This window comes from Montipora capricornis, chromosome 14 (genome assembly GCF_036669925.1).
Source record: "Montipora capricornis isolate CH-2021 chromosome 14, ASM3666992v2, whole genome shotgun sequence".
Taxonomy (NCBI): Eukaryota; Metazoa; Cnidaria; class Anthozoa; order Scleractinia; family Acroporidae; genus Montipora; species Montipora capricornis.
In genome coordinates, this window is record NC_090896.1 from 16,965,171 (window position 1) to 16,983,855 (window position 18,685).

General features: G+C 41.9%; 1 protein-coding gene across 1 annotated transcript; it reads right to left on the minus strand.

Annotated features, from left to right (window-relative positions):
* Positions 1–452: 452 nt before the first annotated feature.
* Positions 453–1,289, minus strand: LOC138031534 (uncharacterized). The gene has a single exon (XM_068879216.1). It carries the CDS (start codon positions 1,287–1,289, stop codon positions 453–455), a length of 837 nt encoding a protein of 278 aa, XP_068735317.1.
* Positions 1,290–18,685: the final 17,396 nt, after the last annotated feature.

Genomic DNA, 18,685 nt, shown 5'->3' on the forward strand with positions numbered 1-18,685 from the left:
CCTTTGGTTTTTTAAGTATATTTGAGATTGTCCGAATAGGTTTATGAGCAACCTTAATGTTGAAACCTCAAAGAACCCTCGCGATTTTCTCGGAGAATCCTTTGGCATAGGGCAAAACAACCATACCGCGCTGGTCGGAATCATTTACTTCTTGTTGTCTGTTGCATTGGCGACCATTGTAGATGAAATTGGCAGGGTAGTTATTAGCGGTAAGGGCTTTTGCTACTCTCTTAGCTTCTCGTACAGCTTCCTCTTCGGTGGACGGGATATTCTTTGCGCGATCCATGAGGGTGCGTATGACCGAGTATTTATGTTGGGGGTGGTGATGAGATTTGAAGTCAAGGTAGCGGGTCGGTGCGGGTAGCTTTTCTGTATACAGACACGGTGATAGAGCCATCGTCTTGTCTGGTTGTTTTTGTGTCAAGAAAGGCAATAGAACCTTCTGATTCTATCTAGATGGTAAATTTGATGTTAGTGTTGACAGAATTGAGGTGTGCGTGGAATTCATCCGCGTGTTCCCTTTTTATGCATACATGGCTGTCATCTACGTATCTGATCCACCATTTGGGAGAGTTTGGAGCCGATAACAGGGCCTTTTCTTCTACATATTCCATGACGAGATTGGCTAAGATGGCGCTGACTGGAGATCCCATCAGACAACTGAAAATTTGTTTGAAATGGTCACCTTGGAACACGAAGAAGTTATTGTCGAGGACGAACTGTAAAAGGGCAATGGTATTCTGGATGGATAAATTTGTTCTTTCAGGTAGTGATTTATCAAAGTCGAGTCTTTCTTTAACAACTTCCATGGCTAGATGGGTAGGAATGCAAGTGAACAGTGACACGACGTCAAAGGATACTAGGATTTCGTCGGGATCCACTGACATAGTGCGGATCTTTTCAACGAAAGATGCGCTGTTCTTAACTGTGTACTTATTGTTTTGAAGTGGTGACAAGATATTGGCGAGGTATTTGGACAATTCGTATGTGGGAGACCCAATGGCGCTCATAATTGGTCTTAACGGGACGTTGTCTTTGTGGATTTTGGGAAGGCCATAAAATGATGCCGGTGTGGAGTCGGTACTATGAAGTTTGTGATAGAGCTTCGGTTCCAACTGTTTTTTGTCGCTGTCATGTGGGGCTGGCTGATCTTTAATCTGTAGGAGAAGTTTATTGAGGGATTTTTCGGTGCTCGATGTTGGGTTCCTTCTTTTATCTGTTATCTTCTCGTAAGTTTTATCATCGTTTAGAAGGTTGTTTACTTTCTCAGTGTAGTCGTTGGTATTCATCACGACTACGGCTCGGCCCTTATCGGCTGGCAAAATTGTAACAGACTTGTCTTTGGCAAGATCTTTGAGCGCTTTTTTCCTCTTCACTAGTGATGTTTTTTCGTGGGGGAGGGCGCCAACTGTTAATAGCAGAAGTGACTGAAGCTCTGACGAGGTCTTTTTCGGCGTCAGGAAGCTGATCTATGCCAGATTCGATCGAGGAAACAATTTGTGGCACTGGTAAACTCTGCGGAGTGATGGCAAAATTAAAGTTGAGGCTTAAAGCTGAATGTTCGCTTACAGATAGCGGTCTACCAGAGATGTTAACGACCCACTTATCCTTGAGGTTGGTTTCGTGCATTGGAGGACGTGGCAAGATGTTCTGGAGTTTCTTCTTGTGACATTTCCTTCTCCGTTGTGCTTCCCATTGTGACCTCATGGATCGCGCAAAGAATATCCCGTCCACCGAAGAGGAAGCTGTACGAGAAGCTAAGAGAGTAGCAAAAGCCCTTACTGCTAATAACTACCCTGCCAATTTCATCTACAATGGTTGCCAACGCAACAGACAACAAGAAGTAAATGATTCCGACCAGCGCGGTATGGTTGTTTTGCCCTATGCCAAAGGATTCTCCGAGAAAATCGCAAGGGTTCTTTGAGGTTTCAACATTAAGGTTGCTCATAAACCTATTCGGACAATCTCAAATACACTTAAAAAACCAAAGGACAAAATCGAGAGGGAGGCCTCTAGAGGAATCGTATATAAGATCAAATGCAAAGATTGTGATTGTGTTTACATCGGTCAGACATCGCGCGCGCTAAAAACACGCGTCAAAGAGAACTCAAAGGCCATAGCAACATTAGATGAAAACTCTTTGTTGGCCAAACACCACATGCGCTACAATCACCAAATAGACTTGATGAACGTCGAAATTGTTGACAGATCATTGGCATGGCGACAAAGACTTATTCTGGAGGCTTGGCATTCCTTACGAGATACGAAGGCTATAAACGAGCACATAGCACTTCCAAACGTTTACAATAACATAAAGAATTTGTAAAAATATTTTAGAGTGCTCTGGAGACTTTCGTTTTTATTGTCTATTTCATTTTTTAAAATATTCTTTTGAAGTGCGATTTTATATTTATATGCATCGTGTACCATCGGGACACCGTTAGATTTTTGCATTTTTCATCCCTGCTGAGGAAGGCAACAGCAGTTGCCGAAACGTCCAACACAATATTTTAGCCAGTGTCAACCTTTTTATTATATTTTTAACATGCCTGGCTACACACAAAACATTTTTTATACTAGCACATCCCCCCCTGTTATTGTCCCTGAAACCAGTGCCGAGGGTTGTGAAACTAGCGTCCGCGGATCCTCTGCAGATCTCAATCCTACGTCCCTCTCTGTTATTGCCCCTGAAACCAGTGCTGAAGCCTCTGCAGATCTTAATGCAAAGCTACAGCAAGCTTTTGATGGTTTGCTAGGAGGAGAGTCTTTGGATTCCTTTGAGGAGATGGCTAGGAAAGAAAAGGTCATTGTCACGCTTGATAACCAACCACACCGACCTGACGTGGATGGTCGGTGCCTTTTATACTGGAACCTAGCGTTCCATACCAACTCAATGCTCGTTGACAACGCGGACGCGATTGAACCACGTATGTGTTCATGTTCGACCAAAGATGTCAGAGACTTTGCGTTTGGCTTTTTTATATACGTGCTGGCCTCCCGCTTTCACCCCAGCTTGGATTAGTGCGGCGGCTTTCCGTTTGACTCCTCGTTTCAAGGTTTGTCCGATGGCGTCTCCAACAACACCTAGGGATTTTCCACTGGAAGCTGTACGAAGTCCCGATTGCAACGATTCCAAGATCACGGGCGCAGTGATCTGAATCAATTCCTCTGTGAGACCGTCCCCGCGTTGACTGCATGCAGGGTAATACCGCGTCAGACTTCCGCCTCTCGTGGGGATGTTGTGTCTTTGCCTAGGAAGGGGGAACCGCTTTTTATACGTGCGCCCCACGATGACGAAATTGAAAGGTGACTATGGTCTTGCCTTTTCCAAATGCGACCAGATGTCCACTGCTTTCGGCCAAACTGACTTTGATCACGTCCAAGTACGGGCAACGTAACGGTAACCATTGGATGTGTAGAGGTTTGAAATACACAGTACCCACACCACTTCGTCGGTAACAGACTTCACGTACTAAAGGATGCGATGCATCCCCCACAATGTTACTGTTCACCACATCCGAATACAAGAGCAAGGTTCTCGTCACAGACGATTGGTAGGCCATTCAGTCGAACTCACATGGGTCATTTTCTGGGCATCCTTGTCGTAGAGGGAATATTCGAGATTGGGACCCAAGTTGTACGTTCCATCCTTCATTCTTGTCAACCATCCCAAGCGTAAGGCCAAATGTTTCTGAATGGAAAATCGGATGTCGGCTAAGTGGATATCGCGTAAGGTCTTCCGCTCCATCACGGCATCCTCTTCTTCCCAACAAAATGTCACCCGCCGATGGTCCAGCACACTCCCACCTCTAATGTTTTGGAGCGTCGTGTTTCTCTGCCATTCCATCTGATGAAGGAGAGCTTTCATGAATCCCACCCCATCGACGATGGTGAATTGCTTTCGAATGAGATCATCGCAGTGAACAGTATCTGTTTGAGTATAGATTCGGTCGGCATCCACTCGGTACAGTGCAATCTGTAGTTTGTTATTGACCTTTTTTGTGGTGCTATAGCAGTAGGTGCACAGGTATCCTTCCTTATTCCATGTTTCTGGATGTCCCACCCCATGGTACGCCTCGTGGACCAGGATTTTTTCGGGTTGTCCAGGCTCGGGTGGTGGAATGATAGGGAACAACGCGCCCGACAGTCTCACTTCCCATCCGTTGTCCTCTTGCCACAGGCGATCTTTAGGCAACCATGCCTTGAAGTCAGAGGGGCCATTGTCAGGAAACTCAGCTTTCTGCAAATGACTCGACAAGGTAGCGTAACACGACATGGTTCATCTTTATTTCTTTTAAAAATCTCTTTTTATACATGCGTCAAGGAGGAACGAGGGACCCAACTATCGTATTTTGGGGGCCAGCCCAACCATCAGACTTTCACCGCGTATCCACGTCATTGTAAAATCTCTTCCACTCGGAACAAAGCGTCGTCTGGCACAGTCACTTTTTGGACATCTTGCTCGTAAAAACTCCCTTCCAAGGGCGTGCCATCCCATTCTTCCAAGAGATAAGTAACCACAGGTCCTCCCACAACAAGTCTCACCATAAAGAGTTCTTCCTTCCAAAGAGGGAGATAGCCTTTCTTTAAAGGACGATGTTTCTTACTCAAACGGACTGGATCGCCCACCTTGAGTTTAGGTTGAGGGTGTCGTTTCAAACGTTTTCCATACAGTTTGGTCCATACAACGCGTTCGTTGTCATCGGTGACGTCTCGTGAGGCCATGCCAATACTTTGATGACGGTTCTGATTGTACCCGTTTAACACTTGAGGTAACACGTTCAGGTACATTTGAGTATTTCGTGCGGTAAAATACCGATACATGCGTTCTTTCAACGTATGATTGAAGCGTTCCACTATGGATGCTTTGGCATCCCCGTGCGTCGAAAAGTGTTGGATCCCTTCTCGTTCCAACATCCGATGAAACGGAGCATTGTAAAACTCTTTGCCCAGATCCGTCTGTAAACATTGAGGTTTTCGTCCTTGTCGTAACACGTTTTCAAAAGCTTGAGTGACCACAGTACCTGTCTTGTTTTTCACGGGGACCACCCAAGCGTATTTGGACAACACATCGATGACTGTCAAGAGATAACGATGCCCACCATTCCATTGTTTGAGAGGTTGCACCTCCACGAGATCGGCTTGCCATTGTTCGTCCTTGTGAAACACCAAGACCGGGAGCATCTCGAATCGTTGTCGAACAGGGCCATGCAGTGTGTAGGCCAATTCCCCTTGCAATTCTTGTAAGGCTTCCTTCTGCATCAATCCTTGAGCTTGAGCGTACCGATACACACCACCCAATGAACCTGGGGTCTGAGGATCCGTGTAGGCACTCACGATGGGCGTGGTGGCGACACGGTGGCGGCCTTTTGTGTTTCGGCATGTTTTGGTGACGAGCCAACCCGTTGTGAACTCCAGAATGGTCGGGATGTCCTGTGGATAATGCTTTTTAAGGGTTTGCCACGTGTGATAAGCATGTTCGGGTTCGAGTGTCATTATCAACCAGTCCATATAGACGAGAAAATGACTCCACTTATAGTCAATCCCTTCTTTCATGACTTCGAACACCGCTAGGGTATGAATGGGTTCGTCGGTAGGAAATCCATCCCATTCGTGTGTGGCTCCGAGCAGCTTCATCATTTCCCGACAAAGCCAAGTCAACAAACGCCAACGAACCCGTTGTTTGAATTCACGATAAGGGAGTTGGTCCACATGAGCGACGACCGCTCTCAACAGACGTCGTCCAAACTCAACACACGACATAATGACACACACCAATTTGAGGGTTTAAGCTTTTATTTATACCTGATCGATTTCAATCTCAAGCATTTACAATTGTTCAAAACAAGCATGCAACAGTTCAGGCGTAATGGGGTGGGTGCGTTTTAATCGCCGGCACCACCTTTGCTGCAACTCGTCGTGTTCCATCCACTTTTTCTGTTGAGCCATCCATCGCCGCTTTCTCACGTACTTCTCTAGTTCCTCCTCCCACTTGTGGTCCGGCAGGCCGGGCACCTGGATCACCACCGTTTCGTTCTCCAACTCTCACTTTTTTCTGGCTTGATGAGGGTCCAATGGAGCGTTCACTTTGAGCAACCCACTGGCTTTTTCCTCCCGTTCTCCTTTCCAGCCATTCTTTCTGGCTTGTTGCCATCGGTGCTGAAAGATCTGGTCTGACCATTCACGGTCCAACCATTGGAAGAACCGGCAGGGCATGTTCTGGCGACACGTCAAGAAAAAGCGGCCCACATTAGGGGAATCAGGGTTCATCGTTAGTACCACTTTACTTTTCTCCCCACAAAAACAGTGCCATTGTCCTTTCTTGATGTCGTGATGGAGTTGTGGTGGTACTTCAGCCTGCCATTCGTAGGCTCGATCCACACCCATCTCTTTACAAAAGACCTATCGGAAGGACGGATCCCCACGCGTCTGGTTCTCACCTAAAGGAGTCTCGTGCAACGGACACAAAGGTACCTCTGGGGATGATTCCGGTAGGGCTTCCAAGACGGCACCAGGTTCTAAGTCAGGTCGTGGCTCCATAGGAGTCACGACGGCCGGTTCCTGAGGTTCTAGTTTCACCTCCTCAGGGGTCACTACCACAGATCCTTGTGTAGGAAGTAAGGGTTCCATCATCGCTTCGTAGCTGGGCAAGTCCTCTAAATCAGGGACTGACTCTAAGAGTTCTTTCAATTCTGCACTGAGAGGCGTCCACGCCACCGTCTCTGTAGGTGGGGAGTCTGAGGTGACGAGACCGTCCAAGGTTTCTGTGGCTTTGTTCAACTCCACTTCGTCTTGTTTCTTTTTCTCTTCCCGCTTTTTCTTACGCCGCTCCACATCATTTTTTTCCGTGGTGTCCTTCATGATCTTGGCGGGGGGTTCAGCTGCTTCGCGGACGACATCACGTTTCTGGCTAGGAAGAGAACGTTTCAATGGTTTCTTCTTCTCCTCCTTTTCTTCTCGAAACGGATAGCGAGCAGGCGTTACTCACTACATCCATCATGAACGGAGCCAACGATTTGTAGCCGCTCAGAAGGCCAGGACCTGTCTACGGTCGATGTCCACCCAACCACACTATAGACACTTTTGGTTTTGTCCCTACCGCATGTAAAACACGCATTGTTCTTCTCATTAAACATTGTTTTATATGACATTCCTGTCTGAGTTCTTTATGACGGATGTGTCTTTAAAAAAAAACAGTAGGACTCGAATGGGTCCTCCAAGGCCTCTGAAACTAAAGGTAGATAGAGAGCTCTCAATACCACGTGGCGTTTTTCGAGAGAGTCCTGCCCCAGACCCTCCGCAAAAAAAACTGCAGTTGAAAACGAGGTCACCTGATCGGTATAAAATAGTGCATTCGAGTCCAAGAAACCCAAATTTTCAAGATGGAGAGCTGGTGGGACGTCCTTCTGCCAGAACTCCAAGAACTCATTTTAAAGTTAAAAGAAAAGATGGAGCATAGGGATAACATGAAAGCCCTGGCGGAGGAGATTGGTGAGTTTTACCTACAACCCTTATCTGACGATTGTGATCAAGGAGACTCATGTTGTTTCTTTCTATCTTTTTTCTCATAGAAAAGCTAGCCATCTGTCCTTGGACAGGAAATGCAGTCATCCCGGCCACCACTCCGCCCTCGAGAAGCAAATCTGGACAGTTCCGGTGCAGCAGATGTAACCTATTTCACAAAATAGGAAACCGGAGAATCTATAACTAGTACGGCCTTTGCCCTCGAGGTGTTTTGTTCCTGCCTCGATGGAGGTAAACTTGTAAATAGTTTTTCAACTTGTACATATCTTTTGTAACTAGTTTTGTCGACTTTTTTAGAAATCTTGTAAATATGACAACTTTTGCTTACGTTTTGTTTGCATGATCTTTTTTTCCTTCCTGAGGAGGTTGCGGATAAAAAAAGACTCCCCTGTGAATTTTTAGGGAGTTTTTTTCTTTAAACCATTTTTTTCGCTGTAAATAGTTTTACATAGACGTTTTTTTAAACTTGTAAGTACTTTCAGAACGTCTGTAAATATATGTGATGACAAGAAAGAACTTGTGTTTAGCTTGCATGCTCTCTTTTTTCCATTGTTTTTTTTCTTCCCTGGGAGAATGTGGGTGACCTTCACATTTTTTTTCGGATTTGGTTAAAAAACAAATATCCTCCATGACTTTTTTAAACCCATCTTTCCGAACTTTTGATCCCGAATTTTTTTTTTCCTTCCTAAATGCTTTCACTTGATGATCTAGCATGATGTTCATGAAGTGACATTTAACCAAGCACGTGCTCAAAAAAAAAAAAAAAACTCGCATACTGTTCCTCATGAACTTCCATTTTTATGTTCCAGCGAATGTTCTAAAATGGTCTGAAATGTTTTCCATCCTTTTTTGGCTGTAAAAAATCATTCCGAACAGTCCGTAAAACATCATTTATTTTTGTTTGAACAAACGAACCACATAAAATGCTTGAGTTTGAACTTGACCTTGAGAGAGACCTCTACTCAAGATTCCTTGACCTTGACTTTATGACGGGGTTATACTCAAGATTGAAGACACATTCTTTGTAGATGAACCCATGACATTGGTTGAAAAAAACAGAAGAAACAAAAAAAAATGGATTCGTCCATGACTAGAAAAAAATAGAAAATCCAATCATTCAACCTCAAACTGGCAACCCTGAGCTTGACCGTCTCCTTTCCGCTATGTACGATTCATTCATCTCATTTGACACATGTACATGATGACGTTAAAAACTAAAACAACCTCAGGGTCGGGAGTGTTTGGACCATTTTTTTCTTGGCGCGAAATGACGTAGCAACACTGCAGTTGGCAACCTGTGTTTTTTCTGTTGGAGAAGAAAGAAAGCTCTCTGTCATTGAAACCGTTCTTTAAAAGATACCGTAAACGTCCATGCATAAGCCGCACTTTTTTTCACAATTTGAAGCCATAAATCAAGGGTGTGGCTTATCCATGGATACATCTGTGTTTGGAGTTCGCGAATACTCGCAAGGTAAATGACCGACTGTTTCGTTGTCCTTGACCACCTTCTCGGCAAATTTGTCGACTGCATTATCAAGCTCCTGTTCTGCATGAAATTTTTCGCCTATTGCGGGTACAACTTTATAGACATGGTCATGATACCCAGGCCCTGGCCCAGACTCCTCCCCACATTTAAAGCTGGGCTACTAAGCACTCCTTCGTTTTGTTTCAATATCGAAGGAATTTCAACTTTATGGTGAAACCTTGATTGTTTGTCCTTGTTGGTTTATAGCAATAGAACGTTACTGGAACTTTAAACTTTATTGTATTACATTTTTTTCCAAAATCTGCGCTTCTAAATTCGGGGTGCGGCTTATCTACGGATGCGGCTTATACATGGACGTTTACGGTAGTTCTTTTGACAGGCCCTCTTTTTTCACGGACATGGACGCTACCACAAAACAACAAAGGACACGTGAGCGTGTTCATGCATGGAAGCAGGCAAACCGCGATAAAGTTCTTGCTCAAAAGAAACGACATCGTCTAGCCAGCCGAGAAACAACAAGTTCAGGTGGGTTTTTTTCTCTTAGAAACTCGTTTATTTCTTCTTTCTCTCATTCACGTGGTCAATGTTATCTCTTTATTTACAGCGGGAACGGGGAGTGTTCAAGAACAACGAAAAGCAAAGGATCGGGAGGCCAAAAGGGAGCAAATTGGGAAGCGACAAAGAGCTCATTACCGTGCGAACAAAACAAGGCTCCTCGAATACAAAAGACAGTACTACGCGAGCCACCGTGAACAAATTCGTGAGCGTAGACGACTCCATCGCCAAACCCACCTCGAACGCATTTGTAAAAGCAGCCGACGATATTACTAAACAAGTCGGAGAAAGTGCCTCGAAATTTGAAGACAGTACAGGGTGAACCATCGCGAACAAATTCCTGATTACAGCCAACGATATCGCGATACACGTTGGAGACGTGAGCTCGGTTCGTGTTCGCTCGAAGGCTTGGCGACCGATGCCCGTCTGTCGCATGTCATTGATACGGCAGGTGGTGGATGGCTCGTATGTAAGTATGGGCTCCGGCCTCCTATGCCTCCCTACCTGCGCAGTTTGAACGTGAAGACCGTGTTGGATCTTGTGTGGCTGCTGAGTTCTTTGCAGACAAATCCTGTTTTGAGGAGATGTCCTTCAGGGAGCTCCTCGAATTTTAATCTGACAAGTTGCGGGGTGCGTGTGCGGGGCACCATGAAAAAAACTGAGTAGGGACACTACGGAACTGGGGTGACTTTAGGAAGACTCTACTCCATGTCTTGTAAATATTGTAAATATTTGTTACGGGGCACCAATTCTTGGTGTGACTGTATTTTATGCTTTTTTTCTTCTTGTTGTACAAATAGTACCTTGATGATTTTCGTTATTAAACCGTTTGATTCGAAAAGAAACGATCCTGTCTTGTTTTTTTTTTTTGCTTTAATCGTGAGGGGCTTGGGACTTTGTGACGTCATCCCTATCTCGACCCATTGTTTGAATTTCCCAACCGTTATCTTTGTATCCAGCATGGTTACGCAAAACACCCCAACCTGTTTTCTGAGAGTCCGCAGTGTCATGTGTCTGTGACGTCATGATTTGAATGTCCCCCTCACATACACGTTGGTATGCCCCACCCAAATTTGAATTTTCCAACCCAAATTGGAATCGACCAATCAGAACGCTCTATTTCCAACCGTCAAAAGGTACGTGAAGGGTCCTATAGCACTACTGATGGATCTCCAGTGACAAGTGCATAAACCATCAGATCTGTGGCCAGTTCTATCGCATACTAATTTACTATCAACCCTGCATTAAACAGATTCGATGCACATGTTACACATAGGCAATGAGCGGTTTTGCGTCTCAGTCCTGCGGTCTTACACATATCTGGCAAAATTGATTCGAACTGTTTATAACATTTTTTTGCATTTGGCTAAAAATAGAAACTCCCATACCTTTCCCAAAATACAAATGATACATATCAACGAGACAGGGATCATGGGTTTGGCCCACTTGGTGACATACATGATTTAGATCACGGGGGTGCATGGGCACCCCTCCTACCGACTAGACTACAAGGTTTCTGTTGGTGTTGTGAAACAACGTGTTGTGTATGTGTATGGCAGATGTGCAAATGTTAGAAAGTAGGAACTGTCATCTGTCTTCAAGTGTCCTGATGGAAACCCAAAGAGTGTTTGGTGTGTGCAAGTTCATGGAGCTGGGGATGAGGGGCCGAGTCATAAAGAGGTGGCTTTCTTGTGGGCTGAGAAACATCTGAAGCAGAATCATAAGCTCACTTGTGTTACAACCAGGTATTCTGGTGGATCTTACCTTAATGAGGTGGAACTTATGAATGGCTGCTTAGCTGTTGCCCACTCTAACCTATACATTCCATCTACCATTGGAGGACCTGTTCATACTGTTAAGGCGACTGAGAATCAGTTGAAAAAAAACCTTGATTTAGCAGCTGATGTGTATATTTCAAGAGTGCAAGGGGCTCCATGTGGGGAAGCGAAGGTACAGTTGTACAAGGGTGCTAATGGTCCTGAAGCCAAGAAACTCTTAAATAGGAGGCAGATGCTGCTGAAATTTTTAAGCGGAAAATCCACTGAAAAAGAAAGTTTGCAGAGAAACCTTTTTAGTGCTTGCTTTGTGCTTTCAACCGGGATACCCACATAAGCCTGTGTATGGCTGGGAACAAAGAAGGTGCCCCCCCCCCCCCTAGCTTATTTCCCACTTCCAGTCCCTGATCCTGCAAAACCATGGGGTGGTGACTGCTCCCGCTGTAAAGGTGGATGTCCCGGTCACTATATCAAGCCTCAACACGCCTGGCTACATGTTCAAGAACATGGGAACAAAGATGTCCAGTCTGATCCCCCATCAGTTATTCTCCAGGATGCATTCAATGAGACTGTTAAGTCAGAAACTGATATTTTGGAAGATAAGCCCAAAGAGAGAATCTGGCGAAGGAAACCCACTTAACAGTGTAGGAGACTGTGATGTGTCTTAATCATCTGAAAGGAATTAGGGCAAGAAGAACCAAAGGAGCACAAAACGCTGCAGCAAAGAGAGGTACATCCTAGTAGTACTAAATGTTTAGTTTTAGGATCCCTACAGGAAATTGCAAGTGCATGGCATTTTATGTCTCAAGTGCTATCTTAATTGCAAATTTCCAGCTTACGGTATGAAGTGTTGCACTGTTGTGAGCTGGCATGGAAAGGTTATAATGCTTGCATTTTAAAATTAAATAACGCATTTTCAGTCATCATATTTTGCATAGAATTGTTACATTAAGCAATTCTAAAGAAGTAATTTCTTGACCTTTCTGGTTCTCAGTTGTGGATGGACAGGCTTCAAGTGTTCCTGATATTGTAAACGAAGTACCAGCATCGTCTAGCGGTGAGTTAATAAAAATTGATCTCATTAAAGCTTTAATACTTGAACTTACAGGCAAAATATTGAAGTCCAAGAGGGCTTGAAAAACAATGAGAATGACTGTTGTCAGTATTATGTTTGCTATCTTTTAAAGGATTGTGATTGATTGATCCAGCTGTAACATGCACATGTGCTGCAGTGCCTTTCTATTTACAACTTTATTCCTTCTGATGTGTTTATTTCCATAGAATCAGATGAGTGAGAAGACGACACTCTATGCCCCTGTGGAAGGAGAAATGAAGACGAAAACATGATAGGTTGTGACGGCAAGACATGTACCATTAAGTGGTACCACTTCTCATGTGCAGGCATTAGTGAAATTGACATCCCCCAAGGACTATGGTACTGTAACAGTTCCTCAAAAACCTAGCTGATGGATAAGCCACATGAATTGTCACAGTGTTTCCAAGGTGTGTCAGAAAAGTAGGACTTTGCATATTTCGCTATTAAATGTTAACCAGTCATTGAAAAAGCCAAACCTTTAGCTGGGGCTTTTTCTTCCTTTTTTTTGTTCAGCTGTCTAATACCCCACGTCTCCCCAGGGTAGGGGGGAGTGGCGGTTTCTGGTGACAAGTGCATTACTGAAGTATGAGAAAGCGGAGGAGAACGTTATTTCACACGTTAGTGCTATTTTGGGTCCGAAGCTCTATAGAAGAAAAGTTGTAATTTACAAAACAAGAATTCTTCATTCTTATGTTTTGTGGACTTGAATAACTGCAATGTGACTTTCAATGTCACGAAATAAATAATTCATTCATTCATTCATTTTATTTGCCATTAACCACATAAAAGAAGAAAAATTTTAAAAAAACACAATACACTAGCAAGTTATAATAACTTAAAGACGATAGACTAAAAAATGTTTAAGATGGTAATGACAAGGAAGCCTATATAGAAGCCGTGGGCTTATGAGGTATAGGCTTCCTGACAACATCGGGGACAGCATAAAATATAGAGTGTATTATTTTAAAAACAAAAGAAAAAGAAAAGAAGAGGAAAGAAGAAGTATGTAGCTCAAGAAAGAGTATATATGACTAAGAAAGAACGAATTTTTTAAGTCTCTTGGCAAACAAACGGATGCTTTCACTGGTTTGAATTTCAGGACTTAACCAGTTGAAAAACATAGGTCCTTGAAACCGAATTAAGAAGTTTCGGATATTAGTTCAACACGGAGGTATGTAAAAAAGGTTGCAATTTCTATTATAATGCGAATGTAACTGGCTTGCAAGAGTAAACATATCACGAAAATATTTAGGAAGTAAACCACTTTTTAAATAGATGCATAAATTTACCTATCTGGTATAAATAAATGTCAGAAAATTTCAAAATCTGCTGTTTTTTAAAAATAACATCAGTGTGAGAATTGAAAGAAACTTTACATATTATTCTTATTATCTCCTTTTGCAGAATAATAACACGACTTATATTACTCTGATATGTCGATCCCCACACTGAAATACAATATATTAAGTACGGGTAAACTAGACTATAGTACAAACAGGAAGTTTTGGGAAGGCAAAAACTTGACTTATAAATAATGTTATGGCAAGCCAAATGTAGCAATATTCAATTTATCTAATTTTATATTCAGTTTTGTATTATATATTCCACTATTTGTCTAACATTCAACTTGTTTTCAACATTCAACATGTTATTAAACATTCAACTATTCATTCAGCATTCAATTCTTTATTTAACATTCAATTCTTTATTCAACATTCAATTCTTCATTCAACCTTGAACTATTCATTCAATTCAACTTTCTTGAGCCCTCACTATTTCTGGTCAGTGTTATCATCAGTGCTCATACATAACGTACCGAAAGACTTCTGGATAGCTTCCCGCGTTTTTAAGTCATCGAACTAGAATGGAGGAAAATTTACGCATATTATCAAAATGCTTGAACCAGGTAAGCCAAGTAGTACAGGAACTTGCCACAAATAGGGGTAGAAATGTTGTTGCTGGTAGGGTTGTCCTAAAAGCGGGAAGCGGGAATCCGGAATCCGGAATCACAGGTCATTGTTTTACCTCTCACAGAGTAAAAACTATAAAACATTCATAAAAGCTAACCTTAGGCCTAATTAGGCCTAAACAAACGTTTTTAGGCCTAAGGTTAGCTTTTATGAATGTTTTATAGTTTTTACTCTGTGTATTGGTAAAACAATGACCTGTGATTCCGGATTCTGGATTCCCGCTTTTAGGACAACCCTTGCTGGTACTACTTTCGACAAGGCTTTGACAAGCACAAATACAGCCATGACATCGGGGTGACAAGCTGTCATTAGAGCTTGAGCAATGTTGCGCCAGTCTACCACAAGAGGATTGTACTCACGTTTGAACAGTCGAGAACGTCTTCAAGCCTCTTCGTCCAAAAACTCTGCTCCTGTTAAGTCAAAGAGAGCGAAAGTTGAAACAAAGAAGGTATTTGAATTTGTGTTGGTGAGCGTGGATGAAGATGAAGAAGAGGCTTACTCCGATAGTGTTCACTCTGATAGTTGGATGTTGAGGGATGAAAGTACTGTATTAAGAGGCTTTATAACTCTTAGCTCAGAAGATGATGAACAGGCTATTAGAAAGGCATTGCCTGATGCTATACAGATGAAGTATCCAGCCGTGGCAAGTAAGGACCTAGTTTTTCTAAAGGCAAACAGGAGAAGACTAACACAACCAGTAAACTGTCGCAAATACTCGTTCAAACAAGTAAAATCATTGGCTGATCAAGGGGCAATTTACATCAGACTGAAACATGGCTTTGGCTTTCTTCTAGACAATCAAGGTTCAAATGACATTAGCTTGACTGATGGTCATGCCAGCAACAACACAGAGAGTAGTGGACCCATATCCACCTCACAACAACCACAACACCCACACACAGAGTGGACCCATGACCATCCCACAAGGCCCAAAGGCAGAGGGCTGAGGAGGACCTCTTTTATGTTTATGATGCTGCCTTTTCCAATACCTACTTTGGACTTGCATGAGGCAAATGTATGTATTTTTTTCTTTGCTAGCCTAAAGAACCTTTTTCTTATGATTTAGTGCATATAGTGACAATTCCTTCACATTTTCACAAACATTTAAAGATAATTCATAGATTCATAAACTGTTTTGAGATGCAAATTGCCTCCTTGAATTGCATTCTATGAATTTAGTGTTCTTCTTTTAAATGAAGTCGAACACAGAATTGGATAGCATAGTGAGGATAGGTTGTTATTGTCAAGTCTCCCAAAAAATCTTTGCAAAGAGCTTTCACTATCTCTTAAAAAAGATTGTCATGGATCTTGCGAGTTTCAAGGACTTTTTAACCTCTCATACCTCCCTTTATCGAACAGTCATTCTCGACCTTTTTACATTACTTTTGTCTTTGTTTTGTTGAGACAATTTGTTTAACATAATATTTTATATTTTATTCCTCTTGTGACTGAAGTATAATGGACAAACAGTAATTTTTGCCACCACTGATGTCACTGTCCTTTAAATGACAGGTAACGTTTCAAGAACAGAGGGTTAGGAGGCAAGGTACTGAATGGAAAGAAAAGTTCTCAAATAACTGTATGGATGCTATCATGACGTTAGCTGGGTAGACTTACTTGGCATATCAGTTTCTTAATATCTTTCGTTCTCATGCATGTTTCAGGTATATATTATAAATTAAAGCTTGATTTGCTAATGTTTACTGTAGTTTATTCTTATTCCAAAGCAATTACATTAAGAAAAGATGTGACCCTCCATATGACTTTGATGCTAAAGGTGATAGCACGCTCACATCACACTTACACAACACGGCTTGTGTGTCCTGAAGACACAGATATGCGCATATTAAACAACCAAAACAAAAGAAGACACACTTGCCTTGTTTTCAAAGAGTTCAATCAGCAAATTCCATTGGCTTTTGTTATCGTGCACGATGTCACGCTTAGTGTGCCAACAACCACACGCTTAGCATGCAGTTGAACACGCTTGGTATCAATAAAGCTAATGCCTATTTCAGTTTGACAACTTGACTTACAAGTGCTTTGATGAATTAAAACAATTACTACGACTATCCGTGTAAAAAAAACTCGCGACCTGTGAGTACAGCTTGTGTATCCGTGTAAAAAAACGCCAGTAGTGCAAACGATAGCTTTGAGCCGTTCAAATAATTCAAGCTTTATTATATCCATACAAAAAATCGGCAGAAGTACAAACAATAATTTTGAACCGTCGAATAACTGGAGCTTTAGAATATCCATGCAAGAAATCGAAGTAGAACGGACGATAATTTTCAGCCGATCCAATAACTCAACCTTTTTGGAGCCGGTGAAATTTCAAAACTTCAGAAAATGCAACAGGGCTAACAAAGGTTTTTTTCACATTCTTTCTGCTTTTGCTGTCATAACATTTTCGATGATCGATATACTTTTTAAAAGAGACTCGAGTTTAACACAAGAACTTTCCCAAACACGGTGGAAAGTTGACAGTATTCGGTTCCAACACAACCAAGTCACGCGTGACCATGCGTGACCAGTTATCTGCTATGCATGTTGAATGTTTTTCGTAAAATTCCCGTAGGCTTTTAAAAGAAGCTAAATTCTGTAATCCTTAACCTCAAATCTTTCTTGTCTGAGATTTGTTATTTGGCCTTTCCCTGCCTACTTTATAGAAGGCGAGAGATTGTTTTATCCTCTGGAGATGCCCGAATCTTCTGTTATGCCAACACGAGCGACAAACAGCGGCAAGGCATACCAAAATCTTGAGATCTTGGCACGCCTGCCGCACTGAACTCTCTTTAGATCATCTGGGATGTTTAGAAGAAAGTTATCATATTAAAAAAACAAAAAACTAAATCACATGTTGATCAGAAACTAGTAAAAATGAACTACACTGCAGTATCTACAGTAGCAGAGAACAGTACATCATTATTTCCTTTAGCTGTTGGTTCAAGTTTGAATAATGAAAGTAATTTTCTTAAAATAAAGTTTACAGTTGAGAGGAACAATGTGCTTCATGGTTCATGTACATTGTGTTTCTTTTTTGGTCTCCATTCTGTGGCATATACCTGGCTTTGCATCAGTTGCCTTGTTTTAGTGAGGTCACTTTCACTTTTATCCAAAGAACAAACACTCTATATCCCTTATCAAACAGTCAAAAAATATCACATTTTGTTTTGAGCCTACATTGACTGTTTGCCCCCCCCCCCCCCTCCTGAAATGAGAAAATGTTCTCATTCTCTTTTGATTCCAATTTTATATCTGGCAAAAATGCAACTTGTTAATATTGCTCCTCAATTTCAAAAAAAAGACTGATTATCTTAACTGCATTTTGTCTTTGAAACTGTATTTTATGACCTCTTTTTGTCGGATACTCTGCAATAAATTATTGTTATTATTAACATTACAATTTTTTTTTAGCTTGTGAGCCAGAGGTTATATAAAACAAATTGAATGTGACTACAGAGCATCCTCAATTAAATTGACTTGCCAGGGTTCACTGATTCAACATTTATTAAAGCAGTCATTAATTTTGGATTGCTTATGAGTTTAGGTATTCTCAACAAGATTTTTTCTGATCCGTTTCCATGGAAGTAAAAAGGGGAAATTTTAGCATAAAACAAAAAAAACCAAGGAACATAACAGTAAATTTCTGTAATTTTACCGTTGTGCAAGGAGAATTTGAAAGCCATGAAATAACTGAACTGCAAGCTGGAATCATGGTTATAGGTTTAGTATTGTAGCTTGTTTTGTGTTTTGATCTGCAATATGTTATTTGGCCTTATTTTTTGTAATTCTAGGTGTTCTTGCAGCAAATCAATTTCCTTGCTTGTTACTCGCAGTCACAGAAGTGTCAATACTGAGTTTGGACCAATGTTGAACTGAAAGGGATGTCAGATTTCCCTTGATATTGATGTCACATGCCAAATAACTTACATGTATTGTCAGTAAGATGACGTAATGATTCCCGAAAAAAGAACTGATTATTATTTTTGACTTGGGAAGACATTTTTGAAACCAAAAAAGCGTCCTTCTTTTATTGACTTTTAAATCCGTACATCTTGAGTGTCTAAAAACTAAAGAACCTTACGTTGGGCCTATGAGTTACTGTGTAAATGGTGCTATATTTTTGCAGTTTTGGCGGGTTTTGTCCTATATTCCTATATTTTTGGACCCCTAAAGCGCTTGACACCCTGAACATGAGTATTTTTAGCTTTAACCTTAAGTGGCTTAACAGCTGGGTTTTGAGGATGTTCCAGCCATAGGGATGGGGCTGCCTGGT